The following is a 20,393-nucleotide window of genomic DNA, read 5'->3' as shown; positions in this document are numbered from 1 at the left end:
CATATCCATTCACGAGAAGTGGCGTGAGAGGGAGTTGAAGACAACAACCTTTGCGTTAGTGCGTCCCACGAAACACCCCCGCGGCGGGGGCCAAAAATCGGCAGAACAAAATGCGCTCGGTGGGCATTGCTAGAATTACCAACTAGGACTGTGTATTTGTGTCAAAAGTCCAAAGACTGCACTCTCATTAGATCTACCCAATGGCAGTGTCTAAGTTAAGTACTTGTGATGATGATGTACACAGTAACTGACAACTCAGGGTCTTTCCACCATCACTACAGCATCATCATTACTTCCACCCCCATTTGTCTTTCCACATGTTTAATTTCATTTTGTTGTGTGGTGGGCCTATAGTTTTTCTGTGATGAAAAAAAAAAATCACATCCCACAAAACCAACAGCCGTGGCCTCTTCCCAACACCTCTTTGCCCCCGACAAGGTCAACTCAACTTGGTTGTTCTGTTCATTCAAATGATGCAGGAGGGCCAGTTTAGTTAGATCTAGTAACTGGATATATATTAAAGCTCTTGATTGTTATCATTATAATCGAAAAAATATTCATAAATGCTTGCAATATTCAGGAACAAGGGTCGGAAGTCGGAACGGACGTAGTGCTGGACTCAATTCAGAGTCCAAATATAATTTTTGTCTATTCGGACTCACTTCGTTCATCAATAATAGGCTAACTCTTAACGACAAGTCACAAACGTGTTTGTTTTCAAGTCAAGGCAATTTAATCACAAGAAGCTACAGCAAGCACCTAGCATACCTCTGTGATTGGCCCAAATATATATGGAGTATTTCCGCCACCTACTTTTGTCATCTTTCGGGGCTTCCCTTGCTAGTTGACTAGATCTCACCGTGGCGGGCCCGCTTTGCCGCTTAGCACGTGATGGATTACGTCACTAGGTTTCATCGCCGATTGCTTGGGCTGTGTGCGCGCGTGCATGTGTGTGTGTGTGTACGCGCGCATGTGTGTGTGTGTATTACTTTGAGGAGAAGGTAAATTTATGGAACGAGAATTGCCGAGATTGTTTTAAAAAAAAAAAAAAGATGATAACACAAATTAATACCAAAAAACCCCCCCACAAAAAAACCCCACATGGGATCTAGATCTAGTCAGCTGGGAGGGAAACCCCAGAAGACGACAAAAACAGATGGCGGAAATGCATCATGATCTATATTTGGGCCAATCACAGGTGTGCTAGGTGCTCGCTGTAGCTTTATGTAATTCAAGTGATAGGTTTGGGCAGTTAGTCTATTTGGGATTCCATGTATTTTAAGTGTGCACTGGAGCATCAGAAACCGAACTGAACCTATCCTCCAATAAATGCTGGGCTCCGGGTATAATCTAGTAAGATCTTCAGTCTTCAAGTTGTCACCTCCGAACTATTTTGTCCGAAGTAAGGAGGCACTTTTACTTTGATTTGGACGAAATAGTTCTGAGGCGACAAAGTGTCTAGTAGCTTCTATAGCTTCTTTCACCGTTTGCTCTTTTTAAACTAACGACAACTTACAAGAAAACAATACTGTAAAGTATTGCAGGAGATCTAGCAGAAAATGTCAATCTGGATGCAAGATATAATTATAATAATAATGTCCTTATCTTTTGACTTTAACCCTCTTCTAACAAAACATGGTCACATTGGAACTTGCGGCTGCAGCAGTCTCACAAAATAGTTCAGAATGAATACTGAATAGACTGTCAATGCACCGCCCACTCCACAGCCTTGAAGAGGCTTTGTTGTTATGAATATGCAGTGACTATGTTCACGGTGTCGTGAATCATCCACCATTGATTGGCACAGAGGCACAACTGAAACGCTATGGTCGCTTCAGTTAGAGTGAATAAGGAAACAGCACAGGAATACTGTCGTAAGCTGACGAAACGCCTTATTTTTCTTCACCGCAGTTTTCGAGAACAAGTTTTTTTTTGGTCATCGTCAGCGTTACCATTGAAAAATAGAGTCATTCCAAAATTGTGAATTCTAATTTATTAAAATACTAATCAGTTTCACTTTGATTTTTTCACACAGATAGGGTAACAGATCAGACTTTCGATTTAGCAAATAAAAAATATTTTGCGCCAAAGGAAAAATTTGCAAAGGCGTTTTGTCAGCTTACGGCAGAATACTTGCGTGAAAAATAATGTGCAGTGGTCCGAATGCAACGCTCAACATTTTATAATAAAAGTCGTTACAAGGGAGAATGGAAGAATGTCAAGGTGGGAAGAGGGGTGGGAGTGGGTGGAAAAAAGAAGCAAAGGGAAAAGGGTAGGTAGGGGGTGAAGTGAGCAAGATCATTCTTAAATTGCAAACTACATTCACGGCACTGTGAATGTAACCCGCAAACTACATCCAGGGCGCCGTGAACATAGCCTGCAAACTACATTCAGGGCGCCGTGAACGTAGTCACTGCGCCGTGAATATGTGTCGACGTGGAGATAACTCCAGACTATTATTTCATTAATTATTATTTCCTTAATATTGAATCGTCTCTTTTACTTTTCACAGAAGGGAAAGCAACCTTTCCCTTTCTTCTACTCCTTCTTTGACTTTGCCTCTGTTACTTTTTTGCAGAGTCTTTAGTCTTTATTTTTTAGGCATGGAGTTCGTTGTTCCTCATAATGATATTTATTATTTTGTCATTTCAAACTTTTGCAAGTGGGTGGTTGGCGGGTGCTCTGGTGTGGTTTGCTTCTTCTGTCCTATCAAACATCTATCATCCTTATCTTCCGTTCTTCTTTTTTATGCTTGTTACTTTCTTGTAACACCTCAAATCTTCTGGCGCTCATATGACCTTATGCAGTTGCGAGCGCCATAAAACCTCTACTGAAACTAAAAAGTTGTACAACTCTACTGTACCTATGGATATGGAGATGGATCAGATGATAATAACATTGGCAGCAACTCAGATCACACCTGTGTAAGGAGGATGGACATTAATATAGTAGTAGTGATAATGAGTCCATTGACATGGTTTGCCTCTTGGTGAACAAGATTAAAGGTCATGTAAACTGTATAAGTCCAAATTCTCAGGCTAGATGGGCCTAGTTACAGACTAACGCCCTGCTCTACCTCTTTGGGTCTGCCTTCCACTTCAAGAATGACTTGTAGTGATCTTCCTAGTCAACAAGTTCAACCATGTCTATCAATAGATCTATATTTACCACTAAGTAGTGATGTAGTGAAAATACCATGAACAGTAAGAATTGTAACTGGCTGACATATGTGCTCGGCCGGCAGTGCAAAAACGTGTTGGACTCATCGCAGTCAAAGGTAACCCCAGGAACATGCTAATTTACAGCACTGTTGTTGTTGTTTTGTTTTTGTGTCAGCCCAATTTATCGCACCTCAATACATGCGAGAGAAATTGGGGCATTTACTGAAGAAAAAAATTTCCGATCTTTTCAGAGACAGTCGAGTTTTTATCGAAGAAAGAAGATAAAGATAGAGTATTCCTGAGGCATTATGTAGAGCAGTGTGTGCAGGTTATAGTTAGGTTTGGATCTGTGAACTCTTTGTTTGTGTTTTTGTGCAGGCTGAAGTAAAGCAAACAAACAAAAAAAAGAAGATCCTGGAGAATGGCCCCATGTAGAGTCTCGGCCTACCTAAGGGCCCTGCACAGAGCACCTTCCATATCTGCGGGAACAGGAAGAGGCGGCGCTGTCGGACTCAGCTGGTCACATCGCAGGTACAAGCGTCATGTAAGTCCCCTGCAGCTGCTTTGTTTTCTAAAGGGTCTCTCCTGCCAGTTGCACCAGGTCACTGAACTGCACTGAGTTCTGGTTGCTGCTGTTTGTTTGTCTGCCCTTGTGCTTTGTGATAATTCTGCATTGTACAGTACAGAGCTTTCAGAGCCTTCTAAGGATTAGCAGTGCTACAAATTTCCATGATCATAAGTATTATTGTTATAATTATGATAATTATTATTTTTATTGTTATTATTTTTTATATTATTATTATTATTATTATTATTATTATTATTATCATCATCATCAGCTGGCCAATGTGTTCTGATTTATGTGTATTTTTCTTCACAAATGGTCTTTATGTTCTGATTACTATGTGTGTGTCTTTCCAGCTGGCCTCTGCGTTCCGACTGCTGTGCATTATATACAATTGTGTTCTTAGCTGACCACTGGGTTCTGATTGCTGTTGTTTTGTCTTTGTTGCTACCTACTCATTCACCTATCCTGTCGTCACCATTGGGGCACCACTGCAGGTTTTACAACCCGCTTCTACCACTCCTGTGGGTGGTTGGCGGGTGCTCTGGTTCGGTTTGCTCCTTCTTTCCTATCAGATCTATCATCCTTATCTCTTAGTGTAGTAGGTCATCACAATGTTACATTATCATGTGTCGTGGTGTGTGATATGTCGTTATTTCATGTTTGTTACAGATACGCTAATGTGTTGTTGGTGGGTGGTTGGCGGGTGCTCTGGTGTGGTTTGCTCTTTCTTTCCTATCAAACATCTATCGTCCTTATCTTTCCCTTCTTCTTTTTTATGTTTGTTACTCTCTTGTAACGCCTCTAAACTTGTGGCGCTCATATGACCTTATGCAGTTGCGAACGCCGTAAAGCCTCTACTAAAACCAAAAAACCCCCAAAAATCGTTGTGTTGTACCTCTTTGTGAATAAAAGGACAACATGTAACTAGACGATGAGGAGTCATTAAATCTTTAATATCTCTCCTCCTTTTTTGTGTTTGTTGTTCTCTTGTAACACCTCTGATCTTTGGCACTTGTATGACATAATTGTAGTGGGTGCGTGGTGGGTGCTCTGGTTTCGTTTGTTCTTTTTTTCCTATCAAACGTCTAATACCCTTATCTCCTCTTCATCTTTTTTGTGTTTGTTATTCTCTTCTAACACCTAATCGGCACTTAAACGATCTTATCTTGTTGTACGTGCTGTAGAACGCTTACTAAAACTAGACTAAAAGATCTTAATTGAATTGCAAGTGCTGTAAAACTCTTACTAAAAACTAAAGCTACCACTCCTGATGGTTCTCAGCCTTCCAAAGTATAATGCATTGTATGATGCTCCAGTCATGACCATTCCACTCCTCCATGTTGTCTTTTTATTGTTTCTTTTGTCTCTCCCTTTGTCTCCCTCCTTGCGCTGTAGGATAGTCTTGGTCGGTCCAAATGATCATGTGACATGCCTGTACCACTTCATTTTGCTTCTTTGCACTGAAGTAAGGAGGTCCTAATACAGTCAGATGGCATTTCCAGCTTTGGTTTTGAGTACATTATTTATGTTATCTCTATACAAGATGCCAAGGAGTTTATGGAAATACCTCATCTGTATACTTCTTACGATGTCTTTCTGCTGTTTACTATGTTCTAATTGTTGTGTATTTGTTTATTTCAGCTGGCTATCTGTATTCTAGCTGCTTTGTACATTTTTTCAGTTGGCTACTGTGTTCTAATTGCTGTCTTTGTCTTTTCAGTTGGCTACTTTGTTATATGTTTTAATTGCTGTGTATTTGTCTTTTCAGCTGGCGACCAAAGCAGCTGCCACGAAAGCCTCAGTGGACTCGAGTTCTGACGGTGTTGAGGAGATCTCCTCATCTGACGAGTCTGATGCGGGCAAAGGGGCTGAGTATGTGCTGCGTACGGTGGACATTGACAAAGAGGAACTGATCACTCTGCACCTGCGTAGCTCAGGCCAGCTGGTGGAGGTGCGGGCAGAGCGAGTGGCCGGGGATGTGTCTGTGTTCACTCCTCACAACCGGGAATGCTACCACCTGGACCGGCTGGCCTCCAGTAGCGTGAACCCTGTCTACCCGGCGTCAGACGGCGCTCCCGTGACCTTGGCCTCCTTGAACCTGACGCTCAGGGAGCCCCGGCCTGACAGAAGTAACCCGGGTACCAACGTGGAGTCTGTGAAGGATGTGCAGTGGAGATTACAGGAGCTGGAGCTGGGCAAGATGCTGCACTACTACAAAATGTTGTCCAAGATACGACTCACAGGTGAGATAGACAGCAGCTCGTTGCTCACTTTTCATTTGTCAAGGCACGAGCTGTCTATGTTTTGGTGCTGATTTTTGTGATTATAGATTCTGTTTCAAGTGTGTCTTACAGTTTTCAAACTGGTGAGGTTCTTGTTCTTTCATCCCTCTAGTAAAAAGTCTTGAGCAGTTGTCAAACTGGCAAAGTACAGGCTACTGAAGGGTGGGCACCTATCACTTTAGCTTGTGATATCTCTTCTTTGGTTTATGTTGAGTCTGAGCTGTGGAAAAGGTTATTTGATTGGGAAATGGTTGTCTTATCTATTTATTGGTATAAGATTTTGTGACTCTCCTGGGAGTGTGGGCTTTAGAGAAAGTTCTCTGTGACTCCGTGGTACGGTAGTTACAATTTCTGTCCCAGAAGTAGAAGTAAGTTTCCCTATTGTGTTAAGTCGACAGTTTTTATTTTACAGACATGAAATTTTGTGTATACCTACTGAGACATGTTTTCCCGTTCAACGTAATAAATAACTGTTGATTTCAATACACTTTTTCATCCAATGTTGCCAGCGGTCAAACATAGTGACTCTGTTTGCCCCGACCAGAGTCCTTAGCACAGCATTTGTTTTGAACACACTTTCTTCCTCATCTTCAAATACTATCCCCTTAGTCAGTTTTTTATTTTTGGTTTGTATTATGTTCTCAAAGAACGCACGCTTCAGCATACAAAAATGATCTTGAATTAGGATAGAAGTGGGACCGTCAAATGATACCTTCCAACCACTTTCTTCCTCTCAGTCTCATAATGCCCTGATATAGATTCTGATGAACAAGGGGGCGTGGATGATGGAAGATGCCACGTCAGTTCGAATGAAAAAAGCAAAATCTGTCATATATATGGCCATCTCTGTTTTCTCAATCTCTATACATTATATTTGTGAAAGTCTGTCACTTTGGCCGCCTAAAATTTATGAACCACTTAACTTTCGAATTTGACAAAGTTGATGGTGGTTCAGAATCATTTAAAGGGTGCACCCTCCGGGGCAGTGCCACTGACTGTAGTGTCTTTAGGCCGTTCCCAAAGGGGGGACATTTCTCGTTCAAGCATTGTAAAATTGTAAATGGGCTGACTCATGTCACGCTCATATCTGTGCCTGATCTACAACAGGGAACTGCTCCTTTTTCTTTCCTGATCCTTACTATTGTCATTTTTCTCTACTTCTTTTGTATGTTTGTCACTGCCTTGTGACCTGCTATTTTGAGGTGCCTTGGTAGTCGAAGCAGACCTTGTGCTGTTGAAGCTAGAGAGGTGAGCAGAGTCTGATTCCCTGTAAAGACTTCTCTGTTGACACCCACCCCTTGGCGCTCATATGACCTTATGCAGATGCGGGCGCCGTAAAACCCTCTACTATTAAACAAAAAATTTAAAGGGTGCACAGTTTTATTAAGGCACTGTAGTTTAATTTTCAGTTTTTCATTGGTTTCATTAAGATCTATTCTTGGGAAAGTCCATCTTCTAAGACGCCATTTCATTGTAAACAAGTGAGGTTTCCGTTCACTAGCCGTGTGCACTGATTCCTCACCTTTGAAATTCTGGAGTGTACAACCTCGAAAGCGGAATAGAGAATCGATCCATACACCTATCTGGCAACTTGGAAGCGCATGTGTCACTTTTCCCATAAAAATACGACAGCTTCAGAGTTGAAAGTTGGCAAGTACCTGCAAAAAGAGGTTGTTGTTGTTGTTGTTTTCAAATCCCTTTAGCTGCGAGCATTTTGCTTTTGGCAGCGCAATGCCCGCCTTAATAACCACATGTCCTTGTCATCTGGTCAAGGCCAGAGTAGAGTGGGCTTTGTAAGTCTGTAGGTGTGTGTAGGAGCGTGCGTCGAAGAACTGCCAGGTTTGGGCAGTGAAGGAGGTGTTCAACGGTCTCCTCGTGGTAGTCACAGTGTCTGCAATGGGGTTCCCACTTGGGGTTAATTCTGTTTATGTCCTTGTTGGTGTGTATGTGTCCTGTGTGGGCTCTGAAGATCAAAGTCTGATCGGCTCTACATAAGAGATTCGAAGGGTCTTTGGGGTTGGGTTTGTCCATGTACCCGAAGAGAGATCTTCCTGTTTCTGCGCTGGCCCATCTGTTTAGCCACTCGTCTCTGCTTTTGGCTTGGATGATCCCTCTGCAGGTCTGTAAAGAGGCGGCTGTGCCTGTCTGGGGCAGGCTTTCTCCTTTTTTTGGGGGGAGGGGGGGTGTTTGATGTATTTCTTGTGTTAAAAACCAACAAAGATAACATTATGTCTCTCTCTCTCTCATTTCCATCTCTCTTGTTGCCCCACCCCACCCTTCACCACCACCCCCCCCCCCCCCCCCCAACCTTCTGCTCCCTACAACTTGTGTGGATTACGCTCCCTTCTGGCTTTGACGAGCAGGGCTTGTTGTTCTGACCACCATGGCGGGATACGGCATGGCCCCAGGCCCCTTCGACCTGACCACGTTTGCAGTGTGCACAGTGGGGACGGGTCTCACTTCTTGCGCTGCTAATTCCATCAATCAGGTCAGTCAGGCTTGAGTTCATTACGCACAGAAGAGATGCAGCTCATGGCGTGTGGAGAATTTTTGTATTTGTGAGTTTTATTGCTTTGCGCTTTCAGATTTTAGGTTGGCTGACACCTACAGCACCCACTGTGTGCTCATTATTGTTTTCATTATTTGTAGGTTATTATTAATGTTTCTTAGTTGTAGTACAGTGATCTCCACTTAACACTGAACAACAAACCTAAGCTTGTGTAACGGAATTTTCCTGTATAAGTAACCCCGCCCCCTAACAGCAACCTTCATTGCCATAAATGTGTCCCCTGACTCGGTGGAATCGAGCGCTCGTCAATTTTGGGGCTTGTGGGGAACTATTGGTATCATCTTTTAGCTTGTTTAAAATACCATAGATTTATCTTGAATAGAAACTGACATCAATATCGACTGAAGGGGGCAGGGGTAACCTGGTTTCTGCTGTAAAATTAGGGAGAAAATGACTGCCAAAGTTTGGCAACTTCTGATGCTTGGGCGTCTTTGAAAACTGCATATTTACAATTGTTGTACCGTTGATTAAAATTTTTCAGTAAAATCTACACAGAAGTGTTTTTTTATGAATTGACATAAAGGGTGTAGAGCCGAAATAAGAAAAAAATTGCCCAAAGGCTAGGAAAATGCCGGTTTCTTTGATTTTATTATTTTGACGAGCGCCTGATTTCACCAAGATGCCTCCCAAGCGTAGTAAAACACCAACACAAAAACAAAGGCAAGAGTGGGAAAGTGATAGGGATTCCAGTGGAAGGGGCAGGTAACATTTTAAAAATTTCTTCTCCATGTACTTGCCTCTGTGCAGGTTCCCACGGCTGGTTGGTGGGCGTTCTTGTGTGGTTTGCTCCTTCTTTCCTATCAAACTTCTGCTGTCCTTATCTCTCTTCCTTCTTCTTTTCTTTGTATGTTACTCTTTAATAATGCCTTTAACTGCAGCACTTATTTGACGTAATTGTGTTACAGGTGCTGTAAAACTCTTAATGTGGGTGGTTGGCAGGTGCTCTGGTGTGGTTTTGCTTCTTCTTTCCTATCAAACATCTATCGTCCTTATCTCCCCTTCTTCTTTTTTATATTTGTTACTCTCTTGTAACACCTCTGATCTTCTGGCGCTCATATGACCTTATGCTGTTGCGAGCGCCGTAAAACCTCTGCTAAAACTAAAACTCCTACTAATACTAAACTAAGCAGGTTCCATTTGTTTGGTGTTTGTATTTGATGCCCCTTGTTTTTTCTTTGATTTCAGTTCAATACCTTTAACTACATCTGCAGTTCCCACACTTTTTTGAAAACTTCATTTTAATGGTACAGTATTCTCCGCCTAAATGCGCGGTGCTCGGGAGGGCTCTTCAGCGTGTGTTCATACGGTACGGAGCGTGCGTTTACATAAACCTGTGCAAAGGGAGGAAGGGACGCAGCCATCTCAATTCCTTGATATTCTAGTGACCTCCTTTTGGCCTATAATGTGACGATATGTGACTGTTTTGTGAAGGTTAAGAATACAAAGTTTTTGAAGGGGGGGCGGGCGCAGAAAGACAGACTCAATGTAATGATATCCATCATAAAATGTCAGGAACAGATAGCCTAAGAGGAAACAGTTGGTGATAGTCATAGAGACAATAGCCCAACCGTGTGGCTTTCTAAACGACCACCCCGGACCGTAAATTCATGGACGACATCAGAATCATAGATCTTTACTTTCGGAGAAACATTTCTCTTGTGATTCGTTGAACAATTACGTTAGAAGTTCTTCGAGGGAAGCTAATTAGGCTTACTTAACTAATCTTTAATCCTATAGAGGCCTATCTTAGTGTTTTACAGCATGTTGCACATCATAGTCCTAGGTCTAACTATACTTTGCCTGCGGTCACCCAAACACTAGTCAAATACCTTCTCTCATCTCTCAAAGATGCAGTTCCAGTGAGCAATGAAAAAACATTTCAGTCCCCCAAACCCCCAACATTACACCGACCAGTCCTAGACCTAAGTACTGTCTGTGGAAAGTTGGGTGTGAAAACGCTGTCCATCACTCTCTTTGTTTGGCGTGGGGGGGGGGCAGTCTTACCAAATATCCGGTTTCCTTGGCATGTTGTGTTATGCAAGCTGTGCAGGTTGTAGTGAAAATTTCCCTTTGCCAAGTTGGCATGTTTCGCAGATCGGACCGTGCATCTGTACGTATAAATTATATAGTAAAACACCAATCATATGATGAAAGCATGCAATTGAGCAGAGCGTGCTTTTGTAAGGCGTGCTTTTAGACGGAGACTACTGTACCCTGATTTTAAGAATATTTTGTAAACAATTTTGTTGTTTCAGTTTTTCGAGGTGCCGTATGACTCTCAGATGAACCGCACCAAGAACAGGGTCCTGGTGAAGGGACTGATCAGGTCTGAGCTTTATAGCCTTTTCTGTTATTTTTTGTTACTCCTCAAATTTTCTACCCTTATAATGACCTAATTGTATTACAAGTGCTGTAGAGCGTTAACTAAATCACTTTGTGCTTCTGTGTCTTGTCTCACTCACCATGTCCCTCTGTATGTGTCTGCCTCACTCTTTGTTTCTGTATCTGCCATATTAACTCCTCTGTGTCAACTTCTGTCATACTATTTATGTCAGTGTGTGTCTCACTATAGTGGGTGGTCTGGTGTGGTTTGCTTCTGCTTTCCTATCAAATATCTATGGTCCTGATCTCTCCTCCTTTTTTATGTTCGTTTTACTCTTGGAACACCTCTAAACTTCGGCACTTATATAGTCTTATATAGTCTAATTGTGTTGCAGGTGCAGAAAAACGCTTGCTCAATCACTTTGACTTTGTGTTTCTGTATCTTGTCTTACTCACCATGTCTGTCTCTTTACTATGTGTCTGCCTCACTCTTTGTTTCTCTATCTGCCACACTAACTGTGTCAACTTCTCTGCAGTAAAGTGACAAAGCACGTTTTTTCATTTTTGGCCCTTAATTTATTTATTTGCTAAATCAAAAGCCTGATCAGTAAACCTAATTGTGTGAAAAAATCAAAATGAACTGTGACCACTTTTTGAATAAATCAGAATTCAAATTTTGGAAGAACGCCTTTTTAAAATGGTTACGCTGACAAAAAACCTCATTATCTCGAAACTGCTGTGAATATTTTTTTTAAAGCCGTGTTGTTTTTTTTCAGTGTGTGTGCGGCAGTTCTGTCATACTAATCTTGTCAGTGTGCATCCAACTCACTGTGTCTGTCTCTCTCTGTGTCTGTCCCCACCAGGGCAGTGCTACTGACTGAAGTTGTCTTTAGGCCGTTCCCAAAGGGGGGATATTAACATGTTCGTATTCACAGTGGAATTGTAAATGGGCTGACTTATCAATGTCATGCTCATACTGTGCCGAAATAACATGGGGGGAATTGCTGCTTTTTCTTTCCTCATCCTTACAAAGTCATTTTTTCTCTACTTCTTTTGTATGTTAGTCACTCTCTTGTGAACTGCTATTTACGGGGTGCCTTGATAGTCGAAGCAGACTTTGTGCTGTTGAGGCTAGAGAGTTGAGCAGAGAAAGCCTTATTCCCCACTTGGATTTCTTTGATGACATCCACCCCTTGGCGCTCATATGAACTTATGCAGTTGCGAGCGCCGTAAAACTTTACTAAAACTAAAACTAAACCACCCCCTTGGCGCTCATATGACCTCATGCAGTTGCGAGCTCCGTAAACTTTACCTGTCCCCGTGGTTTTATGCACCCTGCATAATTTAGCAAAATCTGATCATTTTTTGCATAATTTCTGATTATTTTCCTTTATCATTCTTTTTTAAAAAAAAACCAGAATCGCATAATTTTACATTTTTGGGCTCAGTTTGCATAATTTCAGAATTTTTATTGCATAAAACGACGGGGACGGCTTTTCTAAAACTAATACCAAACCACTCTTTGGCGTCCATATGTCCTTATGCAGTTACGAGCGCTGTAAAACCTAACTAAAACTTTAACCCTATCCGTATGCCCTGGGGTCATTTTGTACCCCCAGGGTTGTATTCTTCACATTTTAGAATACTTCTAGTTTGAAAATATCTTTGAAACTTAAAGTATTTAAAAAAAAAATCATTTTGACAGACTGCTATGCAAAGCGTACGGATCGGATTAACTAGCAAAGTTCCCCTTTGAAAGTGGTGGCACTGAGTTCCCCACGTTGTATGAATTTTTACTCTTACGTTTTCATCCCCCGTTGCTGTTAAGCATCCGGGGAGATGCAGTTTTCTATGGTAGGCCAGCTCCGCAGCTCTTTCAGTTGTGATGTTATGTTTTCTTCTAGGGTTTCCTTGACACCCTCGATCCACTTTTTGCATGGCCTTCCTCTTCCTTTATAGCCTGAGTGCTTGGTGTTGTAGGCTCTCGAGGTTGGCATGCATAACAGGTGGCCAAACCATTTTATCCTTTGTCTTTCTATGTAACGTAGGCAGGACTCAGTGCCGATAGCTGCTCTTACCTCTTCATTTCCCTGCCTGTCTCGACTTGTGATGTTAAGACATTTATTTCATTTCACATGTTGTGATTTTGCTTTCATGGGTTTTGCTTAAAGTCCAGGTCTGGCACTGATAGCATAATGTTAGTATGAATATTGAGGTGATAAGCTGTCTCTTTGTGTCCATGGAGATGTTTGGATGAGAAGGGAGGGGCGTGAGTTTGTAGGTGACAGCGTTGGCTTTTTGAGTTCGCATTTCTATTTCTCTGTCTATGGACCAGTTTTCAGAAAAAGTGCTGCATAGATATTTTAACTCCTTCACCTGTTTCAGTTGTTTACTATTGACATGGATGTTCAGGGGACTATGGTTTCAGCTCACTTTCATAACTTCTGTTTTGTATGGATACGATAGTAAAACACGGTGTACGGATAAGGTTAAACTAAACTCTGTGTGTCTCTGTCCCCAGCCCCCTGCACGCTGTCACCTTTGCCGGTGTGGCGGGCGCGTCGGGCCTGGCTCTGCTGTCTCTGGGCGTCAACGGCACAGTGGCGGCCCTGGGAGCCTTCAACCTGGCCCTGTATACGCTGGCCTACACCCCGCTCAAGCGGCTCAGTGTGGCCAACACGTGGCTCGGGGCTGTCGTCGGGGCCGTGCCGCCCATGATGGGCTGGGCGGCCTGCACTGGCTCTCTGGATCCTGGTCAGACATAGCTTTGTTGTCATGTTTGTGTGTGTGTGTGTAATAATCCCTCCCCCTCCCCCCTTTTATCTTTCTCTTCCACCCCCACTCTCTCTCTCTCTCTCTCTCTTTTTCTCTTTCCTCCCCTCTCTCTCTCTCTCTCTCTCTCTGTCTCTCTTCCTCTCTGTCTCTTCCTCTCTCTCTTCCTCTTCCTCTCTCTTTCTCTTGCTCTGTCTCTCTCAACCCTGCTGACTCTATGAGTTAAGGAGGAGATATATGTAAAAGGGTCCCTGAGCAAAAATTGTTATGTGCCCTAATCTTCCTTACCCTTTCTTTGGTCGGGAAGTTCATGAGAGGTTTGTCTACCGGTAGAAAAATTTCTCTAAATCTAAACTCATTGTGGTTACCCTTCAAATAACTTTCAGTGAGATTCCAGGTCTTCTTGTGAGCCAATACTTTTACTCAGAATACTTAATGGGTGGTTGAAGAGTCCCACTTACGGGCAGGTCTGCTTCCCTCTGTTGTTTCGGTCTATCTTACTATTTCCTTTCACTAAATGACCCATTATTGCGTCAATATGCCTCTCTTTGCTCAAACATCGAACAATCCTTAATATCGATTTATAAACTATCTCAAATTCAATCTCTCTTTCACCCCTTCTCTCTTCTCCGCTGTCTATCTGCAGGTGCTTGGTTGATGGGCGCCCTCCTGTTCTCCTGGCAGTTCCCCCACTTCAATGCTCTGAGCTGGAACCTACGTCCAGATTACTCACGGGCCGGCTACCGCATGATGTCCGTGGTGGATCCGGCCCTATGTCGGCGGGTGGCCCTGCGCCACTGCGTCTCCGTCGCGGGCCTGAGCCTGATGGCCGCCCCGCTGGGCGTGACCACCTGGACGTTCACTGTGGACTCGCTGCCGCTCAACGCATTCCTGGTGTACTTAGGCTGGAGATTTTACCGCGACGGAGATAGCAACTCCTCCCGCCGGCTTTTCCGCTTCTCCCTGATTCACATACCAGCTCTCCTGCTGCTCATGATCATCAGCAAAGCCAGCTTTGGCAGCCACCAGAAACACAAGGGGGAGGTAGTGCCCGCCAAGGACAGTTCCCACCAGGTCTCTTCTCTCAGCTGATGGCTTCGGGTGAACTCTTCCTCCAATGCATCTCTGAGACACTACTGGACAGGGGTTGTGGTCATCTCAGCCAGACTTTTGTGTTGAGCAGGGCCGACCACTTTGCTAGTGAAACCTTTCAGTAGACAAGTACAGATGCCAGTGGCTGTGGTCAGGACTTTGTTAGACTGACATGCGAGTCGGACTTTGGACTTGTTACTTCAGGGATTTTTTTTTTAAATTTCAAATTTAGCTTTTGATCCGACATGCTCCTTTGTGATCAGGGATGAAGGAAGACTTTTGGGTCGGAAGTATACAACGGTAGTCAAGATTGGGACATGTGTGAGGTGTGACATGTTTTTTCAACGTATGGGGAAGACAGTTTTTTGCTCGAACACTCTTGTTCATGATCTAGGGTGGACCAAGTTTTTGGTTGGACATGTTCATTCATGAAAGACCCTACAGAACCTGGGCAAGTCTGCCCCTTAAATGACCTAAAAAATCTGGGTCTTTTTTGGAGGTGTTCAGGAATATAGGGGTGTTGATGTGTTTCTTCTAAGCATAGGATTTAGAAATTGTCTCATAAAAGAATGCATTTCCTGAAAGGGTAGTAAAATGTTTTAGAAAATACTATGCTCAAGTAGCTCGGGAATGGCATATATATATATATTTTTTAGTTTTACCATCTATGGTTAGTTACAGATTTTCTAGTATAATAGATTTTTTAAAATTGTAATTTTTAGTTTTCTTTTCACATAATGCATGCGAGTCGCATGGTTCACGCTAATTATCCTCCGCTTATCAACAATACGATGTACGATGCCTAGCGATTGGCCCATGCAATTCACTGGTGTGTACGATACTCAAATTTCACTGCGTTTCCGTCATTGCAAAACTGCCAAAGACTGCAGTGTTATTGTGGGGCCTATTTTAGCATGATGAGCGCCATTTCACGTGCATGAGCCCTCATGCACTTATGAAAGCGTTCGTCCTGAAGGAACTGACAAAATTGGACTTTCTCAGAAAAAAAGAAATTGATTTGAAAGTCAAGAACAAATTAAGATTTGTGTGGTAAGAGGAGAGTTTTACCGTAAAATCAATTTTCAAAGAAAGGTGACAAGGTTACTAATTGTGTTGGTGATTCTATTGTTAAAGTAGAAGTTCCTCTAATACCACCACATCCAAGCCCATTAACAAGCTGTTTTCCCTGTCCTCAAAGGACTGTCAATTGTTAATTACAAGATTTCTTTTGAAACTGAAATTGATGTTAATAATTTTTATGTGTGAGGTAGGGTCTCATGGTTTTATTTCACGGGTTCGGTGCTTCTGTCGGTGTATTTTCCCCCTTTTTGACTTTTGCTCGTTATGATCACTGAATGTAGGCAAGATGAACTACAGTAAAACCTCAGTATAACATACTTTCATCAAGTTTTTGAATGTGTTAGCCAAGGTGTGCACTGGCCAAAAAACTGACGGGGAACAGGGATGGCGCTGATATGACCTTATGCGAGCGCCGTAAAACTCTCTACTGTAAAAAAAGGGTGGGGGGGGGGGGGGAACAGGGAGGCTACAGAGCTACATCCCACTCAATATCACCAGCTCCATGGTGAAAATCTGTTTCAGTACCACGCGAAGGGAAATTGCTCCTTTTCTTTTTCACATAATGTGGTTTCTTAAAGAAATGACAGAAAATGGTTCAGAAGACCCATTCTAAAAATAATTAAGCATTACGCGTACAGAAATGAATTAAGTTTAACATCAGATTATAACGATATTTGTTAATGTACTTACTTAAATAGCTTTTACAGTCGTGCAAACGCTCTTTTTTTTCTCTCAGAGTTTGCCAGAACTGAATTGTCACTGTCCTTCACCAAAAGCAGCCACAAATAAACAGATAATAACAGTTGTTTATAACTGAGTGGAGGTGGAGCATGGCACCCATGGATAATTTATGGTTAAAAAGCATTCATTCTATCTGCAGTCAAACCTTATTGTACCGCCCCCGGTATACCACCAGCCCCGTTTACCGCCAGCCCCGTTATACCACCAGCCCCGTTTACCACCAGCAAGGATAAAAAAACCCAAAATGAAATATGTGTCAAACGAGGGAGACTGAGAGCCATGGTAAAACAAAGAAATGGGATCCCACCACTCAACGAATAGCGACACTTCTGTTGACGTCCATTGTTATGGACTGGGTAAATAGTAACACAGCCACTGTTCATTTCTCTTGTGAGTTGTGGGCAGGCTTATAGGTTATGACCTAGGCTTTCTTAGCTCTAAGAAAGCCTTGGTAATGATAGATCTCATACCTCCCCCACCAGCAGCTGAAAGTTTGTTAAACAGTGGGAGAGATCTACAAAACATGATCGATTCACTCGTTGGCGTGACTAACAATAACGACAGGTTAATGGAACATGGCGGCTGGTTCACAGCATCAGGGGCCGATGTAAATAATAACTCGGATATATAATTTATGACAAAGCGCCAGGCAGTGAGAAATTTGCGTGGCCATCTTAGATAGGTTTTTGGGTTGTTGGTTGATAAAATACAGTATAGCAGCTGCGGTTGCTTTGGACAGGTATCGATTTATGCATGCTGTTATATTGAAAAAGTAAGGAGGGGGGGGGGGGATTCAGAGGGAAAGTGAACGTTTGTACAGGCAGATGTATTCTTATTATACAGGTGACCACCAGGTTTGACTGTACTTTTGCTTTGATTAATTTGATGTTATGTTTATTTGCAATTGCTATCCATGTCACGCATGAAGAAATAATTAACAAGGAGGTGGGGATGGAGATCACGATTGTGATGATGTTGATCAATCGGAATGCCGACCTCCTTGCACAACGTGTTATTTTTGTCATTTGTCTCTACTCTCACAATGTAGGCTACTTGTTTAGAAACAGACTTTTGATCTTTGAAACCCCTAGAAAACTGAACTTTATGGCAAAAAGGTACATTTTGAGCAGGTACTTTTAAGACATAGCTTCTATAGCCTAAAATTACTCCGTGGGACTGTGGACTTCAGAAAGTGAAGGTCACAGCTGAAAGGCGAGTATGTTATATCAAGAATATATGGTAGCCTTTTCTCAAAACTTATTGCAACGCATTGCATTTCCAAGGTCTCCATCACATATCAGCCAGATTCATTTTTCATGTTAGAGGTAGTAGCCTTTTTATGAAAGTAATCCTAGATTTAGGCTCAGACCTTTGTTGATAGTTAGTCAACTCTGCATGTGTTGAATTCGCTTGAGTTGATCTTCCAGCCCCAGCCATTTTTGTTCTCTCCCTGACCCTAGTCCCAGCCTATACAGCAGTATTTCAGAAAAAGAGGCATGCATTCTAAAAAGTGATGTAGTATCTTTGTAATGAGGTTTAGATATTAACATTTAACAATGTTTTAAAGGTAAATGAAAAAATATTATGAAAATTAAAGTTTAATTAGGTTCGCTAATTTCGAAAAGTGCGCAAATTCGGTACCCCCCGAAACTGCATATACGCTCTTGGGACGGTGGGAGCTGCTGAAAATGTACTCACATGGGGCTGGAAAGGTCAAGTTGATCTATTTCTTGGGTCCCAGCACCTCTTTTTTTTACAGTACAGGTCCTAACGGTCAAGTTGAACTTCAGATGAGTTGGTCTTTTTTTTCCAACTCCCCTGACGACATAATTCACCCGTAGTCGACTGTACTTATGATTATGCTGGGGGTTGGTCCTGACATTGCACCATCACTTGACCTGTCTTCATCACAGTATTCCTAAATCAATATGTTAGAGATGACACTAGTCCAAAATCATCTGCATCATTACCAACATTTTCATCCCCATCCGAATCCCATGCAATCACGAAAATACGGGGTGATAACATTGTTGCCATTCATTGTGGTAACTCTTGGGCGACGCTTCTTTTCACAGTGTCAAACTCAAATAAAAATACAAGAAAAATTCAGCATTAAAAAAAGCAAGGTGGGGCTGGATTAACAAAAACCACAACTGTTAATTTTCTTTTGCACATATATATATGTAAAACTTTTGTCCAAAGAATAGTTTGTGTCCTAATACTAATACTAAAAGAAAAGTATTGTATTTGTTTATCACGGCTGAGTGCGTTTGCAGGTGGTAGCAGTAAGAAGACTGTCCCGGTTTTATAAGACTTAAGATTGCTGCACAAGCTGTCATTGGACATGTTTCTTCATGGTTTGGTGCAGACCAAGCTTTTGATTGGATTTGTTCATACTTAACATGAGCTTAGGTAAAGCAAGTTTTTTAATTTTGATTGGATTTGTTCATACATGGCATGAGCTAAGGTAAATCAAGCCTTTGATTGGAAGTGCTCGTTCATGATCCACAGTAAACCCAGTTTTCTGTCAGATACAGTCAGGCACAGATAAGATGAACACGTAAGCTTGAAATCACAGATAGCTCATGACATACAATTTGCCATTCCCCAACTGTTATCTCTTTAATTTTTTTGGTTTGTTTGTTATCATTATCCGTCAACCGAAGTTATGGATGGATGTGTGGAACACGTCTGTCAATCGTAATGTGTTTGAGTTTTCTGTGTCCGACTGTTGGGATCTAAAGTGGGTCAGGCTTTTTATTTTTTTTACGAATTGCATTCTTTCATGATCAAGAGTAGATAGCTGTTTCGTATGTGAAATGTTTTCCACTGTGTCAGCGAAAACAAAAGCCAAGACCTTGTTCTAGTAGTAGGGGTGTATTTTGTTACATTGTTTGCTTGATGTTCAGGACACTCCTAGACAGGATGTTATGTGTTTGCGTGGATGACAATTTTGTTGTTGTTGCCTATATAATATATATATATATGTTTCCCTTTCTGTGAATGATTTTATCCCCCATTGACTGTGGTGTCAATGATAAAAATAAATTATGGACAATTTGAAATGATGGTTGTTTATTTATTGTTACTATTAAGCACTGTGACATTTCATTACCTTAGAATTACAGATTTTTTGGGGGACGTTTTTGGCCGTTTCAAGTTACTAAGATGATGAGGTTCGAAACCAAATGTCCTGTCTGCCCTATCAAAATAGTACGATTATTCGGAGTCATTATCAAGATATTCAAAGAATTGGATTTTAAAAAACGTGACATGTTGTGAAACTCAAAATTTTCAACTTCAAATTTCTCAAAACTAGGTACTAAGCAGATAGAACTTTGTAATTCTAGGGTAGCGATTCAGCATGTAGATGGAGACTCAGACTGACATGCAATATATTCCATGCGAGTGGTTGTTGTGGGATACAAGTACAAGCTCAGTCCGTGTAGCACAAAGGTGAAAGAGAAGTCTTTTTCTGTAAAGACAAAGAGGGTTACCAACTCTTGAACCCATTACCACCTAAGGAGCTGTCCTGATGATACAGTCGTCTCCGCTGTTTTAGTTTTAAGAAATCAGAATTTTTACTACCCGAAAATCATCCCTGAGATCCCGCTCTGAAAGGCTTTTTTTCAGCTAAGATTATTTTATGATTTATTGAACTAAAACGCGGGTGACTCAGCTGATCAACGAAGCAGGGAAATTTTGTGATCTTTGTACAGCCCGTCGGGTTACAGATCGTTCACTTTGTGAATGTGATCATATAGGCTCCGTTGTAAATCTCGGTGAATGGGAACAATGTTTGCCCC

General features: G+C 42.0%; 1 protein-coding gene across 1 annotated transcript; it reads left to right on the top strand.

Annotated features, from left to right (window-relative positions):
* Nucleotides 1-3,539: 3,539 nt before the first annotated feature.
* Nucleotides 3,540-19,652, top strand: LOC101857097 (protoheme IX farnesyltransferase, mitochondrial; the record flags this gene model as incomplete). The annotated part of the gene is given in 6 exon segments (XM_005094848.3): nucleotides 3,540-3,705; nucleotides 5,498-5,972; nucleotides 8,375-8,499; nucleotides 10,836-10,906; nucleotides 13,424-13,656; nucleotides 14,321-19,652. Coding segments are annotated over 6 exon segments (1,473 nt in total). The 3' UTR covers nucleotides 14,767-19,652.
* Nucleotides 19,653-20,393: the final 741 nt, after the last annotated feature.

This window comes from Aplysia californica, unplaced genomic scaffold (assembly GCF_000002075.1).
Source record: "Aplysia californica isolate F4 #8 unplaced genomic scaffold, AplCal3.0 scaffold00090, whole genome shotgun sequence".
Taxonomy (NCBI): domain Eukaryota; kingdom Metazoa; phylum Mollusca; class Gastropoda; order Aplysiida; family Aplysiidae; genus Aplysia; species Aplysia californica.
This window is presented reverse-complemented; position numbering and strand designations above follow the sequence as displayed.